Source organism: Piliocolobus tephrosceles, chromosome 6 (assembly GCF_002776525.5).
Source record: "Piliocolobus tephrosceles isolate RC106 chromosome 6, ASM277652v3, whole genome shotgun sequence".
In the NCBI taxonomy this organism is placed as follows: domain Eukaryota; kingdom Metazoa; phylum Chordata; class Mammalia; order Primates; family Cercopithecidae; genus Piliocolobus; species Piliocolobus tephrosceles.
The window spans coordinates 77,005,278-77,024,916 of NC_045439.1; the positions used below are offsets into that span (position 1 = coordinate 77,005,278).

The 19,639-nt window shown below is 37.1% G+C and overlaps 1 protein-coding gene and 1 long non-coding RNA gene across 4 annotated transcripts in view; one reads left to right on the top strand and one right to left on the bottom strand.

Annotated features, from left to right (window-relative positions):
• Positions 1 to 10,150, bottom strand: part of LOC111552802 — a 27,736-nt gene extending 17,586 nt beyond the window's left edge. The window contains exons 1-3 of one of the 2 annotated variants that reach the window (XR_002734732.2): positions 9,897 to 10,150; positions 8,024 to 8,160; positions 1,358 to 1,507 (exon numbers count right to left, since the gene is read on the bottom strand). This is a non-coding gene — a long non-coding RNA (uncharacterized LOC111552802). The remainder of the gene's footprint in view (positions 1 to 1,357; positions 1,508 to 8,023; positions 8,161 to 9,896) is intronic. The other variant, XR_002734733.2, reaches the window with a different exon arrangement.
• Positions 1 to 19,639, top strand: part of TRPM7 (transient receptor potential cation channel subfamily M member 7) — a 128,143-nt gene that overhangs the window by 84,845 nt on the left and 23,659 nt on the right. For both annotated transcript variants that reach the window (XM_023227224.3, XM_023227225.1), the window contains exons 22-28: positions 2,298 to 2,472; positions 5,215 to 5,341; positions 7,202 to 7,386; positions 8,065 to 8,197; positions 9,502 to 10,217; positions 12,783 to 12,850; positions 16,221 to 16,317. In XM_023227224.3, the coding sequence (XP_023082992.1) occupies positions 2,298 to 2,472; positions 5,215 to 5,341; positions 7,202 to 7,386; positions 8,065 to 8,197; positions 9,502 to 10,217; positions 12,783 to 12,850; positions 16,221 to 16,317 (1,501 nt within the window). The remainder of the gene's footprint in view (positions 1 to 2,297; positions 2,473 to 5,214; positions 5,342 to 7,201; positions 7,387 to 8,064; positions 8,198 to 9,501; positions 10,218 to 12,782; positions 12,851 to 16,220; positions 16,318 to 19,639) is intronic.

Genomic DNA, 19,639 nt, shown 5'->3' on the forward strand with positions numbered 1-19,639 from the left:
CACTGCAAGCTCCGCCTCCCGGGTTTACGCCATTCTCCTGCCTCAGCCTCCCGAGTAGCTGGGACTACAGGCGCCCGCCACCTCGCCCGGCTAATTTTTTGTATTTTTTAGTAGAGACAGGGTTTCACCGTGTTAGCCAGGATGGTCTCGATCTCCTGACCTCGTGATCCGCCCGTCTCGGCCTCCCAAAGTGCTGGGATTACAGGCTTGAGCCACCGTGCCTGGCTGATACTCACATTTTTAATTAATTAAATTCATAACAAGCACAAGGAAAGTAGTTGTCATTTAGGCTTTATGTGAAAAGGTATGTGAAATGCAAAAACGACTATGAATCATCAACCATAGACCTTGAATAATTTTAGTTAACATCAATACAGATTTGGGTTTCATTTGGAATATTTGTCTTGGCTTTTCCTTTATTTACAAATAAATATTTGTATTCCAAAATATATCAAATAGCATGGATAATGTTTTAATACATTTTTTGCTTTTTAAAATCTTTTATCCTAATATACTTTTTGTTCTGTAATATTTTGTTTATTTGAAAACATGCATTCTCTCAGTAATGCTCTCAAATGCTCAATGAAGGCGTTATTTGTCCATTTTGCATATAAGAACACCCAATTAAGAATTTTGGAGCCTGTTAGGACTCTGCAAGTTGCAAAGACCCAGCTCTTAATTTAAAAAGAAAATTTATTTGTTCATCTAACACAGTTTTCAAGATGAAGCATCAAGTCTCATCTCTTCATTTGAATTGACATTTTAAGACTCTCAGCTATCTGCACAACTTCTTTCTAATCTTAAGCTCCTATAAAATTACTTTTTCTGGCCTTGACTACTTATTATCCCCTTTACCTTTCACATCTTACTTTCCATTTCTACTGTCACCGTATAGTCATTTTAAAAATATATGAAAATGTCATAATAATTTATTTTAAGTTGTCATTACAATTATTTTAAGTTTACAGTAGATTAATGTACAGATTTATTGTAAATGTATTCTCTTTTGCATGAGGCCTTTCTCCTCAGTTAGATGATTATGAATGAATATTCATCAATATTGCTAGAGTGAGAAAGTGTTCACTTTTTTATATGTATATTCCCCCCCTCCCTTTTTTTTTTTTTTTAAGATGGAGTCTCGCTCTGTCGCCCAGGCTGGAGTGCAGTGTCTGATCTTGGCTCACTGCAGCCTACGCCTCCTGGGTTCAGGTGATTCTCCTGCCTAAGCCTCTTGAGTAGCTGGAATTACAGGCACACGCCACCACGCCCTGCTAAGTTTTATATTTTTAGTAGCCACAGGGTTTGACCATGTTGGCCAGGCTAGTCTCAAACTCCTGAGCTCAAGTGATCCACCTACCTCGGCCTCTCGAAGTGCTAGGATTACAGGCTTGAGTCACTCTCAAAGTGCTAGGATTACAGGCTTGAGTCACTGTTCCTGGTCGTATATTCACTTTTCTATATTGTCTAGGCTAGACAATAAGTAGTGCAGTCTGGAGAACTTATATACCTAAATAAGTAGATGGGAGGTAAAGTTTTATTATAGCATTCTGCTTAATTCTTTGAATCCTTACATAATTATGTCAGAATGCACATTGTGATTTAACAATGAAAATAATTTTTCAATTAATTACTAGGTTTTAGCTCAATTGGGCCCTTTCTGAATTTTATTGAATTTAAAGAATTACAAACTACATGAGTTACGAAAGTATTTGTTTCCCAGACATTGGTATCATTTAATTTTTCAACACCCATGCTAATAATTCAGATTGTTTTGTTTGGCTCGTAGGAAGTTTTCATATCCCAGGACAAGGCACCCATGGATTCAGGGTGGGTGGGAAGTATTCTTTTTTTGTGTGAAGTGAGCAAAGTACAATTGTCAGAGGCAAAGTGGAAAAGAGAGAGTCTGTGCCTCCATTAAAAGAACAGAGAAGCTTTAGGAAAGGGCAGTTATGGAAATTGATTCCCTAAATCTGTCCGTGTCTCTGTACTTCTTGAAAATCTTCACGTACCACAGAAATAGGCACACTTCAGTTTGAACTGGTGATACAGTTCTTTATGTAGCTAAAGATGCCCATGACTTGCTTAGCTTAATAGATTTTTTTACATAATCTCCTAGTTGTTAAGATTTATGTAGTGATGAAATTTTTCTGAAAGCTATCACTAGGAACAGAAAGAATCTCAAAGATTTTTTGTGTTTAATGGATTTTTTTGGTCTATTAGAACATTAGAATCTTTTTAAAAGATTTGTCATAGTGTTTAAACTTCCTTGTATTTTAACAGTGTTCATTTTTTAACAGGTGGCCAATATGTTCTACATTGTTGTGATTATGGCTCTTGTATTACTTAGTTTTGGTGTTCCCAGAAAGGCAATACTTTATCCTCATGAAGCACCATCTTGGACACTTGCTAAAGATATAGTTTTTCATCCATACTGGATGATTTTTGGTGAAGTTTATGCATACGAAATTGATGGTAAGAATTGTATGTTTACAGGTTTATCTTTTGGTTATTTTATGTTTTAAAGCCAGTATTGAATTATAGTAATATTGTATATTTTCAGAAGTCAAACTATTACCAACCTAAGCCCCACACAAAGGCATTAGTGAACTCCAAAAGAAACATACAAATTAATTGGAAGAAAAAGTATTTTAGAAATTTTTTGGTGGCTGGTAATAGAAATCTAGTCTAAACTGTCCTATACAATAAGGACATTTATTAGCTCACATAACAATATTGAGCTAAGTCCAGTGGTCTTTAGGGTTGGTTAATTCATAACTAAGGACAGTTGTTCTTTTTCATCCCGCTGCCAGCTCTGTAAGTTTCCCTTATGATCATAAGACTGTCATTAGCAACAGGAGGAAAGAGACACCATTTATCCATGATTCTCTTTAGAGGAAAATGTCCCTTTCACAGAAATTCCCTTTTGAGCCTGTCCTTTCATTTCATTAGCTTGAGTTGGCTTTGGCCTGCCTATCTCTAAAATGGTTACAGACAAGGGGAATGGGATTACCATGATTAGCATAGATAATTCAGGGTAGATTCGATATTGAGAAGTCAAGCACAATGTTAATTACAAAAATAATGATCCTGTATGAATACTGAAAGCTTACAGCATGTTGAGTTTTACAGATGACAGATACTCAAGGTTTTTGTTGCAGCTTGTGAGTACATTCTCTGGATAATCAATGACATAACTCCCACTGATTCAACCCTATTCTTAGAGAGAATATTAAGTTTGTTGTTCAATTTTGTTACTATTCACATTTTGACTCACGTTGTCTTAGTCAATGAGACTAGATAACCTGTGAACATAAGTGATGCTGTCAGCTTTCAGTGATATTCTGCTGACTTCCACATTTGAGTTATAGAATCTTCATCTCGTTAATTCTCTCTCTTGTTCTTTCTTCTTCCTTCACTCTTCCCTCCCCCAATATCTGTGTTACTCCCTTCCCACGTATTTATGGGTGATTAGGTCAAGGGCTGGCCATGCAGTGATTGTGGTTAGGTCCAAGGGTGGCCACATAGAAAATTGTGGTCATTATTTGTTCTTGAACAGTAGTTAAACTAATGTTGTTTTACCAGCCTGGTCAAATTTTGTGTTTAATGGCTTCTGTTTGGTATTATTTCCAGGTTTTCATTGTGTGCTACTTTTTTTTTTTTTTTTTTTTGAGACAAAGTCTCACCCTGTCTCCCAGACTGGAGTACAGTGGCGCCGTCTCAGCTCACTGCAACCTCTGTCTTCCAGGTTCAAGTGATTCCCATGCTGCAGCCTCTGGAGTAGCTGGGATTACAGCTGCACACCACCATGCCTGGCTAGTTTTTTGTTTTTGTTTTCTTAAGTAGAGACAAGGTTTCACCATGTTGGCCAGGCTGGTCTTGAACTCCTGACTTCAAGTTATTGGCCTGCTTTAGTCTCCCAAAGTTCTGGGATTATAGACGTGAGCCATCATACCTGGCTGTCTGCTATTTTTCTAATAATGTGGCTCTAATTGTGTAGTTGTTATAAAGCGTTGAGTATAGTATTTTAGTTTCCTGCATTCTCTTTCTTGGGTATTTGCTTCCACAAACTAATCTGAATAGAATGGAAATAGATTCATAAAATTATTTAAGAGTGAAAGGACCTTACCATTAATTTGCCCATAAAACCATTTAAAGGAATCATAGAGCCATTATGAATGTCACTGATGCATATACTCTAAAAAATCTACCAAATACTAAATGCTAAGTGTGCTATAAATATGTAGGTAGAACTTACCACTAATTCATCATTATTTAATTCTAATCCTTGCCTTGCCTAATTTACTTTATTCCTTGTTATGCTGTGGGGGGTATTAAAGCTCTTCCTTTCCTTGTTTGTAATTAGCTATGTTCTGGCTTCAGAAATTTTTCAGATAAGGGTAATGAAAACAAGGAATTCAAATCTAATCACTGTATAATTGAGAGACACTTTAGCTATTTCTTCAGCCCCATTTTTGTGACATAATAAGATAAACTAAGTACTCTTTCTGTTTGTAAATGTACAGGTTTTGCTATGAGTCAACCATACTCTTAAAGTTGAATCATGCTTATAATCCCAGCACTTTGGGAGGCCAAGGCAGGCGGATCACGAGGTCAGGAGTTTGAGACCAGCCTGGCCAACATGATGAAATCTGGTCTCTACTAAAACTGCAAAATTAGCCGGGCATGGTAGTGCATGCCTGTAGTCCCAACTACTCAGGAGACTGAGGCAGGAGAAATTGCTTGAACTCGGGAGCCGGAGGTTGCAGTGAGCCAAGATTGTGCCACTGCACTCCAGCCTGGGTGACAGAGCAAGACTCCGTCTCAGGAAAAAAAAGTAAAAAGTTCAGACATTTTTCTTACAGAAATGTTAAAATATGGTTGATCCAGGAATTTTACCTTCTTTAATGCTCCTCAGGTTAAACCCTGCCTCGAAAGGTAAATGTAACACCTAAATATACTTTCTTTTCTGGAATAGAGTTGTAAAACAGATAGCACCCACATTTCTCACAACATCTTTTTGTGTTTGAACACTCTTAAACTGGGGTTCCTATGACTCCCTGCCTAGAGGCTTTTGCTGGAATCTGTGGAACAGATTTGTACATAATCAAAACTTACTTTAAATAAATAAATAACTAGAAACACTGATGAATAGCAGTTACTGGTGAATTACTATATTTAAGTTGTTTTTGTTTTTTTCTTTCTTTCTTTCTAAAGTGTGTGCAAATGATTCTGTTATCCCTCAAATCTGTGGTCCTGGGACGTGGTTGACTCCATTTCTTCAAGCAGTCTACCTCTTTGTACAGTATATCATTATGGTTAATCTTCTTATTGCATTTTTCAAGTAAGAATTTTGTTCAATTGCTTATTATAATAAGATGATTTAATATGCACTTCTATATATTTTGAAGGAAATTTATAGAACTTAAAATCTAAAAATTATATTGAAGCTTAAACTACTAAAATTATATTTGAAAAATTACAAATAGGAGATGCTTTTCCTAATCAAAGGAGTTCTAAATTTTAAGTTTGATTATCTTTCAACATGCAGTTTTCTTTATACATTTAGTCGCCATCTGGGATTTTTCCTCGGTTACCAACAAATATGCATTCAATATAGAAAATTCATCAATAATTCCACTGTTAATATCTGGGTGTACACCTTTCTATAATTTTTTTTGCAAATATATATAAGCCATTTTTCTTTTCAAAAATAATATTTTTATTTAATTTATTTAGTTTTGAGACAGAGTCTCCCTCTGTCACCCAGGTTAGAGTGGCACAATCTTGACTCACTGCAACCTTCATTTTCCGGGTTCAAGCGATTCTCGCACCTCAGCCTCTCGAGTAGCTGGGATTACTCTCGAGTAACTGGGATTACAGGTGTGCACCACCACGCCTGGCTGATTTTTTCTGTATTTTTAGTAGAGATGAGGTTTCACCATGTTGGCCAGGCTGGACTTGAACTCCTGGCCTCATGTGATCCATCCACTTCAGCCTCCCCAAGTGCTGGGATTACAGGCATGAGCCACAGTGCCTAGCCTATTTTTATATTTTATGTACTGTTTTATAACTAAGCAAAGCATCATGAACATTATTTCAGATAAAGAAATGTTCTTCTCCAGTCTGTTTTTAATGGCTACCTGATACTCCATGATATAGACCATAGTTTTTCAATCCAGTATGTTATATTGGTCAATTAGATTGTTTGTAATTCTTCTCCTAAACATCACATTGTAGTTAAATCTGTGAGCAAAACTTGCTTGTTTAGAATGTTTTTCTAAAAGCAGGGCTGTTCAGTATATGTACTTTTAGGGCTTTTTGCATTTAAGTCTAAATAGGCCTGTTTCCTCAACTCTCTGCCCACACTAGTTTTTTTAGTGGTTGCCAATTTGATAGTAAATAAAAGAATTTATTTTATTTTATTTTATTTTTTGAGACAACCTGTTGCCCAGGCTGGAGTGCAGTGGCACTATCACAGCTCACTGTAGGCTGTTCCATCTGGGCTCAAGCAGTCCCTCCTGTCTTCGCCTCCAGAGTAGCTGGGACTACAGGCATACACCATCACGCCTGGCTAACTTTTTTGTTTTTAAATAGACAGAGTCTCACTATGGTGCCCAGGCTTGTCTTCAACTCCAGGCCTCACGCACTCCTCCTGCCTCTTGGCCTTCCAAAGTGCTAGGATTATAGACGTGAACCACCATGTCCAGCCAGGATTTTGTTTTTTAAAATTTGCACTTATTTGATTACTAATAAGATTGAGTATTTTCTTATGTCTTACCCATTTACATGAAATATTTTAAATTTTAAATTTTTTATTTTATTTTATTTTATTTTATTTTTACAGAAAGCTTCAGCTTTTATTAAACAAAGGAGGAGGTAGAAGACAGATAAGGGAACAGTTCAGGATCCCTTCTTTCCCCTATACATACACAAACATACAAACACAGACACACCCCAGTGAATGACAGGGACCATCAGGCAACAGATTGAAGGGCAGAGGGAGGCAGCACCCTAAATTTTTTAAATTATTTTTTTCTGCTGAGTGTTAATCTTTTCCAGTTTCTCGTTTGCTATTAGTTTTGTTAGAAGGGTATTTTTTTGAATTCTTATTTAGTACAAAATTACAATGAAATCATCAGTATTTAAAACTTTAAGAGATGATTAGCAAAGTTTATTTTATTTCTATTCATTATTTCTCTAGCAATGTGTATTTACAAGTGAAGGCAATTTCCAATATTGTATGGAAGTACCAGCGTTATCATTTTATTATGGCTTATCATGAGAAACCAGTTCTGCCTCCTCCACTTATCATTCTTAGCCATATAGTTTCTCTGTTTTGCTGCATATGTAAGAGAAGAAAGAAAGATAAGACTTCCGATGGACCAAGTAAGTAAACTATATTAAGGCAAACATTTTCATTTTATTACTTCTTAGTTTTACACTGAAGGCTATATATTGATTTTATTCAAAAATGACTTAGTGGGTTAATGTTATGGTAAAGGCTTTTGTTTAATTTGCCTGAATATAAAGGAATTTTTAAGTGCAATATGATATCTATAGAAACGGATTTAACATGAAACTTCGTTATGAGAATGACATCTCTGTTTCTGTTAAAATGGTAGTGTAAACCTAACTTCTTTGCTGTTCTACAAACCATTTTTACAGCTCTCTAAACAATAACAATTTTAGTGTATTCTGTGTGCGTGAGACTAATCATACTGTGTCAAATTATGCTTAAAATGGTATCGGGACTTTCAAATTGGTTCTTAAATTTATCTCAGTAGATACATGAGGGAGAGGTGTGAGAGAGATAGGGGAAGGACGTTGTATAGGAAAAGGAAATCAGAAGAGGAGGAGGAAGTACCTGATCATATTCTGTTGACATCACACTGGTGAAGCAAAAAAGAAAGATACTTGTCTAGTGCTTTAGAAGCATAGAAATAAAAGTTTAAAAAGTGCAGATGATGGATGTAGTCTTAGAAACCCTGAATAATTCGTAAGAATTATGAGCTAAAGTTGATACCTTGACAGCTCTACATTGATTTTCTTCTTTTCCTCCCATAGAACTTTTCTTAACAGAAGAAGATCAAAAGAAACTTCATGATTTTGAAGAGCAATGTGTTGAGATGTATTTCAATGAAAAAGATGACAAATTTCATTCTGGGAGTGAAGAGAGAATTCGTGTCACTTTCGAAAGGTTCAGAAGCCCTTTAGTTAATAAATCAGTTATCTGTCAAAATGGGATCTATTAGTTATATCTCTTTTAAATGGTCATTGTTAAATTTATTTTGTCAAACAATAAGTTTAGTTATAGTTTTACATTATATATTGGAAAGATAGTTCAGTTCTATTAATACTTCATATAAGTCAGTTGGTCAGTCTCTTATTTTTTTATCGTAGTTACAGAAGATAGAAGAGTTACTGTTCTTTACTGTTTAGAGGGAGAAAAGTAAAACTATCCTCAGTATTTTACAGGATTTCTTTTACTGTTGTTATTATTATTATTTTTATTTATTTATTTATTTTTTGAAAAGGCGTCTTGCTCTTTTGCCCTGGTTGGAGGTCAGTGACAATCTCGGCTCACTGCAACTTCCGCTTCTCGGGTTCCAGTGATTCTCCTGCCTCAGCTTCCTGAGTAGCTAGGATTACTGGCGTGCACCACAACACCTGGCCAATTTTTATATTTTTAGTAGAGACAGGGTTTCACCATGTTGGCCATGCTGGTCTCGAACTCCTGATCTTGTGATCTGACCGCCTCAGCCTCCCAAAGTGCTGGAATTACAGACGCAAGCCACTGCGCCTGGCCAGCATTTCTTTTTTTCTGTTGACTTTGCTACATTCTGGAAGCATATGGTGTTTGGTGTAGTTAAAGTAACAGTAATGGTAGTTCTGTATATATGTAGCTGTGTATACATTATTTTGTGTTACTTTGATGTGGGGTAATTGGAGTAAGTAGCCTGTGGAACAAAAATATTTTTTGAAATCTTGCATTTTAATGTAAGATTAGCACTGGATCCTTCTTAAACATAAGGTAGGCCTTGTATAAGTAAATAAGTGTACCTTGGCTGGGCGCAGTGGCTCAAGCCTGTAATCCCAGCACTTTGGGAGGCTGAGACGGGCGGATCACGAGGTCAGGAGATCGAGACCATCTTGGCTAACACGGTAAAACCCCGTCTCTACTAAAAAATACAAAAAACTAGCTGAGCGAGGTGGCGAGCGTCTGCAGTCCCAGCTACTCGGGAGGCTGAGGTAGGAGAATGGCGCAAACCCGGGAGGTGGAGCTTGCAGTGAGCTGAGATCCGGCCACTGCACTCCAGCCTGGGTGACAGAGCGAGACTCCGTCTCAAAAAAAAAAAAAAAAAAAAAACTGTACCTTATTTCATATCTTGCTTAAATGCATGTACAATTTTTCTCTTTATCATTATTATTTGAGGCTACAAAATAAAATTCTACATTTTTTTCACATTTGTAAAAAAAAAAAAACTTATTTCTCTCCTACAGAGTGGAACAGATGTGCATTCAGATTAAAGAAGTTGGAGATCGTGTCAACTACATAAAAAGATCATTACAATCATTAGATTCTCAAATTGGCCATTTGCAAGATCTTTCAGCCCTGACGGTAGATACATTAAAAACACTCACTGCCCAGAAAGCGTCGGAAGCTAGCAAAGTTCATAATGAAATCACCCGAGAACTGAGCATTTCCAAACACTTGGCTCAAAACCTTATTGATGATGGTCCTGTAAGACCTTCTGTATGGAAAAAGCATAGTGTTGTAAATACGCTTAGCTCCTCTGTTGCTCAAGGTGATCTTGAAAGTAATAATCCTTTTCTTTGTAATATTTTAATGAAAGATGACAAAGATCCCCAGTGTAATATATTTGGTCAAGACTTACCTGCAGTACCCCAGAGAAAAGAATTTAATTTTCCAGAGGCTGGTTCCTCTTCTGGTGCCTTATTCCCAAGTGCTGGTTCCCCTTCAGAACTGCGACAGAGACTGCATGGGGTAGAACTCTTAAAAATATTTAATAAAAATCAAAAATTAAGCGGTTCATCTAATAGCATACCACATCTGTCATCCCCACCAACCAAATTTTTTGTTAGTACACCATCTCAGCCAAGTTGCAAAAGCCACTTGGAAACAGGAACCAAAGATCAAGAAACTGTTTGCTCTAAAGCTGCAGAAGGAGATAATATAGAATTTGGAGCATTTGTAGGTAAGTTTGGCAAATTCATATTTATATATCAATATTACTTACTTTTCGCCTTAGAAATAAAAATTATCACCTTAGAAATAATAAAAACACATACTGTGTTACAAGTCAGTATCTTTTCATAGAGTATAATTATAAAAATTTTTAAACGAATCAGACACCTGTGATTCTGGTACTTTGGGAGGCTGAGCGGGCAGGATTGCTTCAGCCCAGGAGTTGAGGACCAGCCTAAGCAACATAGCAAGACCCCATCTCTACAAAAAATTTTTAAAGGAGTCAGGTGCAGTGGCATGTGCCTGAAGTACCAGCTACTCAGGAGGCTTAGGCAGGCGAACCACTTGCACCCAGAAGCTCAAGGCTGCAGTGGGCTATGATCACACAACTGCGCTATAGCGTGTGTGATAGAATGAGACCCTGTCTCTAGAAATGAAATGGAAAAAAAAAAAAAAAAATCAGAAGTATGGGAAATAGACTGACTTAGGCTATAAGAGTTATATTGGCATATAACCTCTTTGATGGAATTTTAGGTTCTGTCTTTTGAATTTGAATATCTTCAGTTGGGTTTCATCAACTCCTGTTAAAAACTTAAGTGATTCTTAAGTGTTAAGTAGTTGGAGAACCTCCTAGGGGAGGTTAGAATCAACTGGAAAAGAACAGTGCCCTGTAAATAGATAACCATATAATTTTTTTACCCAAACCAAGACATTTTAAAAGTGAAAGGGTGCACTATTAATAATTATATCAGAACAACAATGGAAATCTAGGAATCTACTGGGAAAATTAGTATTTATGGTCTACCTATTTATATATTCACAGAGGAGAACATTTTAAAAAGGAATGACTTATTCTTATACCTATGATAGCTTAAATAAGACAGTATTTTGGCAGTAACACATTAAAGACCTTAGTGAAAACTTTCATGCATAGAGATTGTTCAGCCAGTATGTTAATAAGCCCATGGAAAATTGCCACATTAAGGCCAGCCTAAGAAGTTACCTAGGCACTAAACGTGTTGATTGATACTCACTTCTAGGCTATATGGGATTCACTCTAGATACATAGATATACAACTTTTCCTACATTAAATGTATTCCTCTTTTTTTAAATTTAAGACAGAGTCTCCCTCTGTCACCCAGGCTGGAGTGCAGTGGCACAATCTCGGTTCACTGCAGCCTCTGCCTCCTGAGTTTGAGCGATTCCCCTGCCTCAGCCCCCTGAGTAGCTGAGATTACACACACGCGCCACCACCACACCCGGCTAATTTCCAGTTTATTTTTAAAAATGCATTTTAGTTTTTAAATGTATTACCAGTGGGGTATATGTTTATATCATATATATTTTCTCGACATGTATATCATATAGGAAAATTTATGTATCTGTATATCTAGAGTGAATTCCATATAGCCTAGCATGTTCAGTGCCTAAATAACTTGCTGGCTGGCCTTAATGTGGAGATTATTCATGGGCTTATTAACATGTTGTGTGGGCCGGGCGCGGTGGCTCAAGCCTGTAATCCCAGCACTTTGGGAGGCCGAGACGGGCGGATCACAAGGTCAGGAGATCGAGACCATCCTGGCTAACATGGTGAAACCCCGTCTCTACTAAAAAAAAATATAAAAACTAGCTGGGCGAGGGGGTGGGCACCTGCAGTCCCAGCTCCTCGGGAGGCTGAGGCAGGAGAATGGCGTAAACCCGGGAGGCGGAGCTTGCAGTGAGCTGAGATGCGGCCACTGCACTCCAGTCCGGGCGACAGAGCAAGACTCTGCCTCAAAAAAAAAAAAAAAAAAAAACATGTTGTCTGAACAATCTATGTGCGAAAAAGTTTTCATTAAGGTAATTAAAGTGTTATTGCCAAAATATTTTTTTTCTGTTCTTGTTTAAGTTATAGGCATAAGAATAAATCATTCCTTTTTGGTTGACTATCCGTATATATGTAATACTTTTATATATTTTTTATTAATAGTAAAAAAATGCTTGGTCCCCTTTTTTCTTTTAAATTTCGAGCTATTTATTCATATCACATGTTGGTTTCTTTTATAAGGACTTTGGCTTTTAGTGTTAGTGTAAACTTAACTATAATCTTGGCCAGATGCAGTGGCTCAGGCCTGTAATCCCAGCAGTATGGGAGGCCAAGGCAGGCGGATCACGAGGTCAGGAGTTCAAGACCAGCGTGGCTAACATGGTGAAACTCCATCTCTACTAAAAATATAAAAATTAGCTGGGCTTGGTGGCGCGTACCTGTAGTCGCAGCTACTCAGGAGGCTGAGGCAGGAGAATTGCTTGAACCCGGGAGGCAGAGGTTGCAGTGAGCCAAGATCATGACACTGCACTGCAGCCTGGGCAACAGAGTGAGATTTGTTCTCAAATAAAAACAAAAAACCATAACCTTCACCAGCTTCTTGGCAATTTTCAATTTTATTTATCAAAAGAGCTAAAGGAGACTGCAAAGCCATCAAATGTACTTGAAAAGCAGCATAAATCTATTGTTTTTATAAACTTTAAGCAATGCCATTATTTTGGTAAAAAAAATAAAAATTTCTCATTGCAATCTCTTTTTTTCTATTAAAGGACACAGAGATAGCATGGATTTACAGAGGTTTAAAGAAACATCAAACAAGATAAAAGAAATACTATCCGTAAGTAAATCCATATTAAAACATCCACAGTTCTTTTTATTTTACTATCTTGATGTTTAGTTCAAAATTTAATTAAACATTTTTTCAGTAAAAATACAGTTTTAGCAGATATCATCATTAACATGCTGATACCAAATATTTGAAGCTGTCCTCAATTTGAAAAAACGAACAATTGAGGAACATGAAAAGGTACAAATAGCTTGCATAATTATACTAATTAAATAGAAAACATCACCTATTTAACATTTTTCTCTCTCTTTTTTTCTTTTCTTTTTTTTTTTTTTTTTTTGAGATGGAGTCTCGCTGTCACCCAGGCTGGAGTATAGTGGCGCAATCTCAGCTCACTGCAACCTCTACCTCGCAGGTTCAAGTGATTCTCCTGCCTCAGCCTCTTGAGTAGCTGGGATTACAGATGCACGCCACCATGCCTGGCTAATTTCTGTATTTTTAGTAGAGATGAGGATTTACCATGTTGTCCAGGCTAGTCTCAAATTCCTGACCTCAAGCAATCCACCCACCTCGGCCTCCCAAAGTGCTGAGATTACAAGCATGAGCCACTGCGCCCGGCCTACGTTTCTTTTTCTAAAGTTTCTTCTCCCCATATGTTTTCCACTGATTAAATACTTAATGAGCTCACTCTTCCCAGATCCAAAAGTTTTCTTAGAACATGACCCTGACTCTTAGAAACCTATTGTCTAGCAGGAAGAAGTTGTATATTATGTAGAAATGCAAGATAATTCGATAAATGTTTGTTAAATAAGTTTCAAAATATATAGGACAGCTGGCAAAAAAGGTGTATTTCTTACCTACAAGTTAGTTTTGTTTTATGAAATGTTGCTATCATATACTGTGGCTATTTAGAGCCTTAAGAGTAGTAACATGGCTACACCAAGATAATTAAAAACACCTAGAAAGGTGTTAAGCTTCTCTAGCCCTTAAAGAACTTACACTGTGGAAATGTTAAGTGACATACACAGTGAAAACAGGACCTTTCCTAAAGCTAGAACTAAGTCAATGATAATGACATAGGAGTTTCTATGAAAGATTACTTTTTATGTGATCCAAGTTAATTATGTAATTGCTATCAGGCCATATTACTTACTACCCTACATATAAAAAGTAGACTCAAATGCATTTTTATATTGTAACATTTTGTATTTTTATTATCATATATTTTGACTAAAGTATTGTACTAAATCAATTAATATCAACTAGATATTGATAACTTGGAATTTAATTGGTTATTATAAGCAAATTGAGGTGTAATGATTACCTAGATTTTTTCCTTTCTGTATTTGCCTTTAAGTTTGAGAATAGTTGCACAGTTTTCTTACCTCAAATAGGAACAGCAGAATGATGTAAGAAATGTGATTATGGAGTATACAGAGATGCCTAAATATGAGGTAAAGTCTCTTTAGTATATGCAGAAGTCAGAAAGTCAGCAAGATGGAGAAAATAGGTGTAGGTTCAGTGGACCTATCATAAGACTATAATTCGTAGTGTTTTCTAACCATTTTAATTATGGCATATTTAGACTGAGAGAGCTAAATAAATGGATCAAGTTCTCTTAGGTAGCCTTAGCTGACACATGATAAAAAGAGAAGAGAAAAACAGGAATGAGAAAAAGTGCTAGGAAGTAGAAAGAACAGACTGCTGTCTACCAAATTGGTTTTATAATTATTGCAATATGACATACGGAATATCTGTAATCCATATAGGGTTGAAGTAGATTTTATAGGTAAATGAAATGTTTTATGGACTTTCGTAAGTTTTAGTAAAGCTGTTTATAATGTAGAACTATTTAAACCTAAGTTCATCACATTTTCTTTACACAAATTATTGCCACACCTCTGGTGGTATCGTTTTGCTATTGTGAAGCACTTGATATAGATAAGACATAAAACTTAGGATAAATGGACATTTCTTAATGGGAAAAGGTAAAGCATCAGAGTTTTCCCACAGATTTCACCTTTTTAATAATGAACTTAAAGAGGAACGTGCTGAAAATATTTTAGTGGCAGGTACTCCTTAATAAAGCAAGACATTGCAAGTTTCTATGAGTTAGCAGAAAAGCGGTAGCTGTGTTTTGATTTAAACACCTTTTTTATTTTGAGACAGAGCAAGACTCCATCTCAAAAAAAAAAAAAAAGCAGTATTTATTGAGCCAGTAAAGCCGTCAGGGCTTTCCAAACACATAAATAATGGAAAAATATTAAAGGAAAATGTAGAGATTTAAGTACCTAAAAAACAGTCAAAAGAAATTTGAAAAACAAATTGAAATTTGACAGATAGTGAGCGTATAGATAACCTTGTTGTATATATAAATAGCTCATACAAATCAATAAGAAAGTTATCATGATCCCCAAAAGGAAATAGTTCCCCCACCATTAATGTTATCAGTGTGTCAAGATACATGTAAGATAATAGCTTCTTTGAATTCATAATGGTTTCATTTTTTTCCCACAGTTTTGTGTATTTTTCGAACTTTTTAATGAAGTTTTTTGTTTTGTTTTGTTTTTTGTTTTTTTCTTGAGACGGAGTCTCATTCTGCCACCAGGCTGGAGTGCAGTGGCTTAATCTTGGCTCACTGCAACCTTCGCCTCCTGGGTTCAAGCGATTCTCCTACCTTAGCCTCCCAAATAGCTGGGACTACAAGCGTGTGCCGCCACACCCAGCTGATTTTTATATTTTTAGTAGAGATGGGGTTTCACCATATTGGCCAAGATGGTCTCGATCTCTTGACCTCATGATCCTCCCGCCTCAACCTCCCAAAGTGCTGGGATTACAGGTGTGAGCCACCACACCCAACCTGAGTTTTTATTATTATAAAAAATTCATTTGGGCTGGGTGCGGTGGCTCAAGCCTGTAATCCCAGCACTTTGGGAGGCTGAGACGAGCGGATCACGAGGTCAGCAGATCGAGACCATCCTGGCTAACACGGTGAAACCCCGTCTCTACTAAAAAATACAAAAAAATAGCCGGCGAGATGGCGGGTGCCTGTAATCCCAGCTACTCGGGAGGCTGAGGCAGGAGAATGGCGTGAACCCGGAAGGCGGAGCTTGCAATGAGCTGAGATCCGGCCACTGCACTCCAGCCCGGGCAACAGAGCGAGACTCCACCTCCACCTCAAAAAAAAAAAAAAAAAATTCATTTGGATGGATTTATGAACAGTAGGCAAATAAGGTGTTTTGGTGCAGTTTTTGAAATTGGCATTGAAGAAAATAACCATAATCTATAATATACCCATTGGTGTCCAGGTAGAATAAAGCATGTTGAGCTAAATAGAGAAGGGACTCTTATACTACTTAGAATAATGGGTTGAAACTTAGTTCAGTTGTTTTCAAATTATATATATGTACAATATTTGCAGAATAACAATACTTCTGAAAACACTTTGAAACGAGTGAGTTCTCTTGCTGGATTTACTGACTGTCACAGAACTTCCATTCCTCTTCATTCAAAACAAGGTGAGTATTTTGACTACATGAATAGTGTTAGAAAACATACTCATTTACACTTTATAAATGTATTTTATGTTTGTCAAACACGTGAGCAGTGAATGGTGCAGGAGTCAGAAGATGAAAATTCTGGTCTTCCATAGTTACTGTAACCTTGAATAAGTCGTAATCCTAGCATTCATTAGAATGTGTTATTAGAATATTTTTAAAAAATTGTTTATTCTGTAAAGATGGAATAGAAAGACTTTTTATAAATCTACTTTTAGCTTTTACAGATGTATCTGTTCATCTGTATCATCTGTTTTAATCTGTATCATCGTTTATTCAACATATTTTTCTAGTTTAACTTTTAAAAATAATACATTTTTGGTTCAAAATTAAAATACAAACACTCTGGGCCGGGCGCAGTGGCTCAAGCCTGTAATCCCAGCACTTTGGGAGGCCGAGACGGGCGGATCACGAGGTCAGGAGATCGAGACCATCCTGGCTAACACGGTGAAACCCCGTCTCTACTAAAAAATACAAAAAAACTAGCCGGGCAAGGTGGCGGACGCCTGTAGTCCCAGCTACTCGGGAGGCTGAGCCAGGAGAATGGCGTAAACCCGGGAGGCGGAGCTTGCAGTGAGCTGAGATCCGGCCACTGCACTCCAGCCTGGGTGACAGAGCCAGACTCCGTCTCAAAAAATAAATAAATAAATAAAAACACTCTGAAAATTTTCCCTCTCACTCTGTTCCCACATGTAACCACTATTTGTCTACCCTTTAGGGTTTCTTGCTTATACAATCATGTATGACAGTACAATCTTATATCTCTCATTTTTTACACAAAAGGTCACAGACAGTACATGTTGCCTTGTACCATTAATTTTTCATTTACTATATTGTGATGTTTCCATATCATAATTTTTTAATAAGTCAAAGTTATATATGCACATCATTGAAAAGTTGAATAATTATAAAGGTTCCTTAAGAAAAATAGTACTACAGGCCAGGCGCAGTGGCTCAAGCCTGTAATCCCAGTACTTTGGGAGGCCGAGACGGGCGGATCACGAGGTCAGGAGATCGAGACCATCCTGGCTAACACGGTGAAACCCCGTCTCTACTAAAAAATACAAAAAAACTAGCCGGGCGAGGTGGCAGGCGCCTGTAGTCCCAGCTACTTGGGAGGCTGAGGCAGGAGAATGGTCTAAATCCGGAAGGCGGAGCTTGCAGTCAGCCGAGATCCGGCCACTGCACTCCAGCCCGGGCGACAGAGCAAGACTCTGTCTCAAAAAAAAAAAAAAAAAAAGAAAGAAAAAAGAAAAATAGTACTACATTGTCCAGCTCACCATCACTTCTTTCATTTTTCTTTGGCATACTGAATTCAGCAACTCATAGTATGACCAAATTGGGTTTATTCCAGGAATGACAGTTGTCTTTATGTTCAAAAATATAATTATGATGATACATGATAATAGCAGATTAAAGGAGAAAAATCATGAGATCATCTTAACAGCTGCAGAGAAGGTATTTTATTAACATTCAGTATTCATTCGTAATCTCAAAAAGGATATCAACAAAAAATTATCACAAAGCATCAGATTTCCTAGTGAACTATTGAAAGCCCAAGATGGGGAGCAAGACAAGGATTCTGATTGTTACTGTTTCTGATGCCAGAGCAATAAAGGAAGTAAAATGGTAGAAGGGGCCGGGTGGCTCACGCCTGTAATCCTAGCACTTTGGGAGGCCAATGCGGGTGGATCACCTGAGATCAGGAGTTCAAGGCCAGCTTGGTTAACATGGTGAAACTCCATCCCATCTCTACTAAAAATACAAAAATTAGCCAGGTGTGGTGTTGCACACCTGTAATCCCAGCTACTCGGAAATGCAATGGGAACGAGACTCTATCTCAAAAAAAAAAAAAAAAAGAAAGAAAAGAAAAAGAAATGGTAGAACGATTAGGAGGGAAGAAAAAGAATTCTCAGTGTTTAAGATAACATAAATGTTATTTTTGAGTTCGTATGCTTATATGGGTTGAGCATCCAAAAATCTGAAATGCCCCAAAATCCAACATTTTTGAGTACTGACTGAAAGGAAATGGTCATTGGAGCATTTCAGATTTCAGATTTTCAGATGCTTTCCTGGGTGAGTATAGTGCAAATATTCCAAAAATTTTTTTAAGAAAAACAAATCTGAAACACTTCTGATCCCAAGCATTTCTGGTAAGTGATACTCAACCTACCTGTATTGCAGCATCCTCATATTTCAGTTTTAGGCCATGTCTGTTGACCTTCCACTAAAGAAGAGAAGAATTGAACTCTTTTCTCACTCTGTATTCCCAGAATGAACGAACGCGCACACACACACACACACACATACACATACACACACACCTGTTCACCCTTTTCCACCAAGTATAGCTACAGTTTTGCTTAGGTCAACACTCTAGGTTCTCTGATGTTTAACCAAATTTCTTCATGATATTCAGAATATAATGTATTCTGTCAGTTTCATCATATTGAAAACATTTTGCCCAGAGTCTTCTAATATATCTCAATCTGGTGTTTTTGTCCTCTGCACCTGGAATACACATTTTGTTCTGAGATTTTCCTTTCTTCATTCTGAGGTTTTCCTTTATTGTAGTGTAAAATTGTAAGCTTTCTTTAAGTCGATTTGTAACTTAATGTCCTGATTTTTTTGGAAGTAGGCTTAATTCTAAAGTTCATTTCAGATAAACAAGATATGACAACAAAGGTATTATCATAAATTGGGGAAAAGGATTATTCATTGCAGCATTGTTTATCACAGGAAGAGATTGGAAACAGATCAAATGTCCATCAGTAGGAGTTTGTTTGAATACATTACTGTATATCCAATATGAAATAAAGAGAGCATCAAAAGATAATTGGGAAATCTCTGTTCTTCTGTAGAAAATCTCTAAGCTGGTTAGGCGCAGTGGCTCACTCCTGTAATCCCAGCACTTTGGGAGGCTGAGGTGGGTAGATCACCTGAGGTCAGGATTTTGAGACCAGCCTGACCAACATTGAGAAACCTAGTCTCTACTGAAAACAAAATTAGCTGGGCGTGGTGGCACATGCCTGTAACCCCAGCTATTCTGGAGGCTGAGGCAGGAGAATTGCTTGAACCTGGGAGGCAGAGGTTGCGCCACTGCTCTCCAGCCTGGGCAACAAGAACGAAACTGTCTCCAAAAAAAAAATCTCTAAGCTTAAAGTTTAAAAATACAAAAACCTCAAGACATATATATTTCCCTACCATTTATGTTAAATATTGGCAGGGGTATGTGTACACACATACAAATATCCTAGAAAGAATATACAAGAAATGAATGATC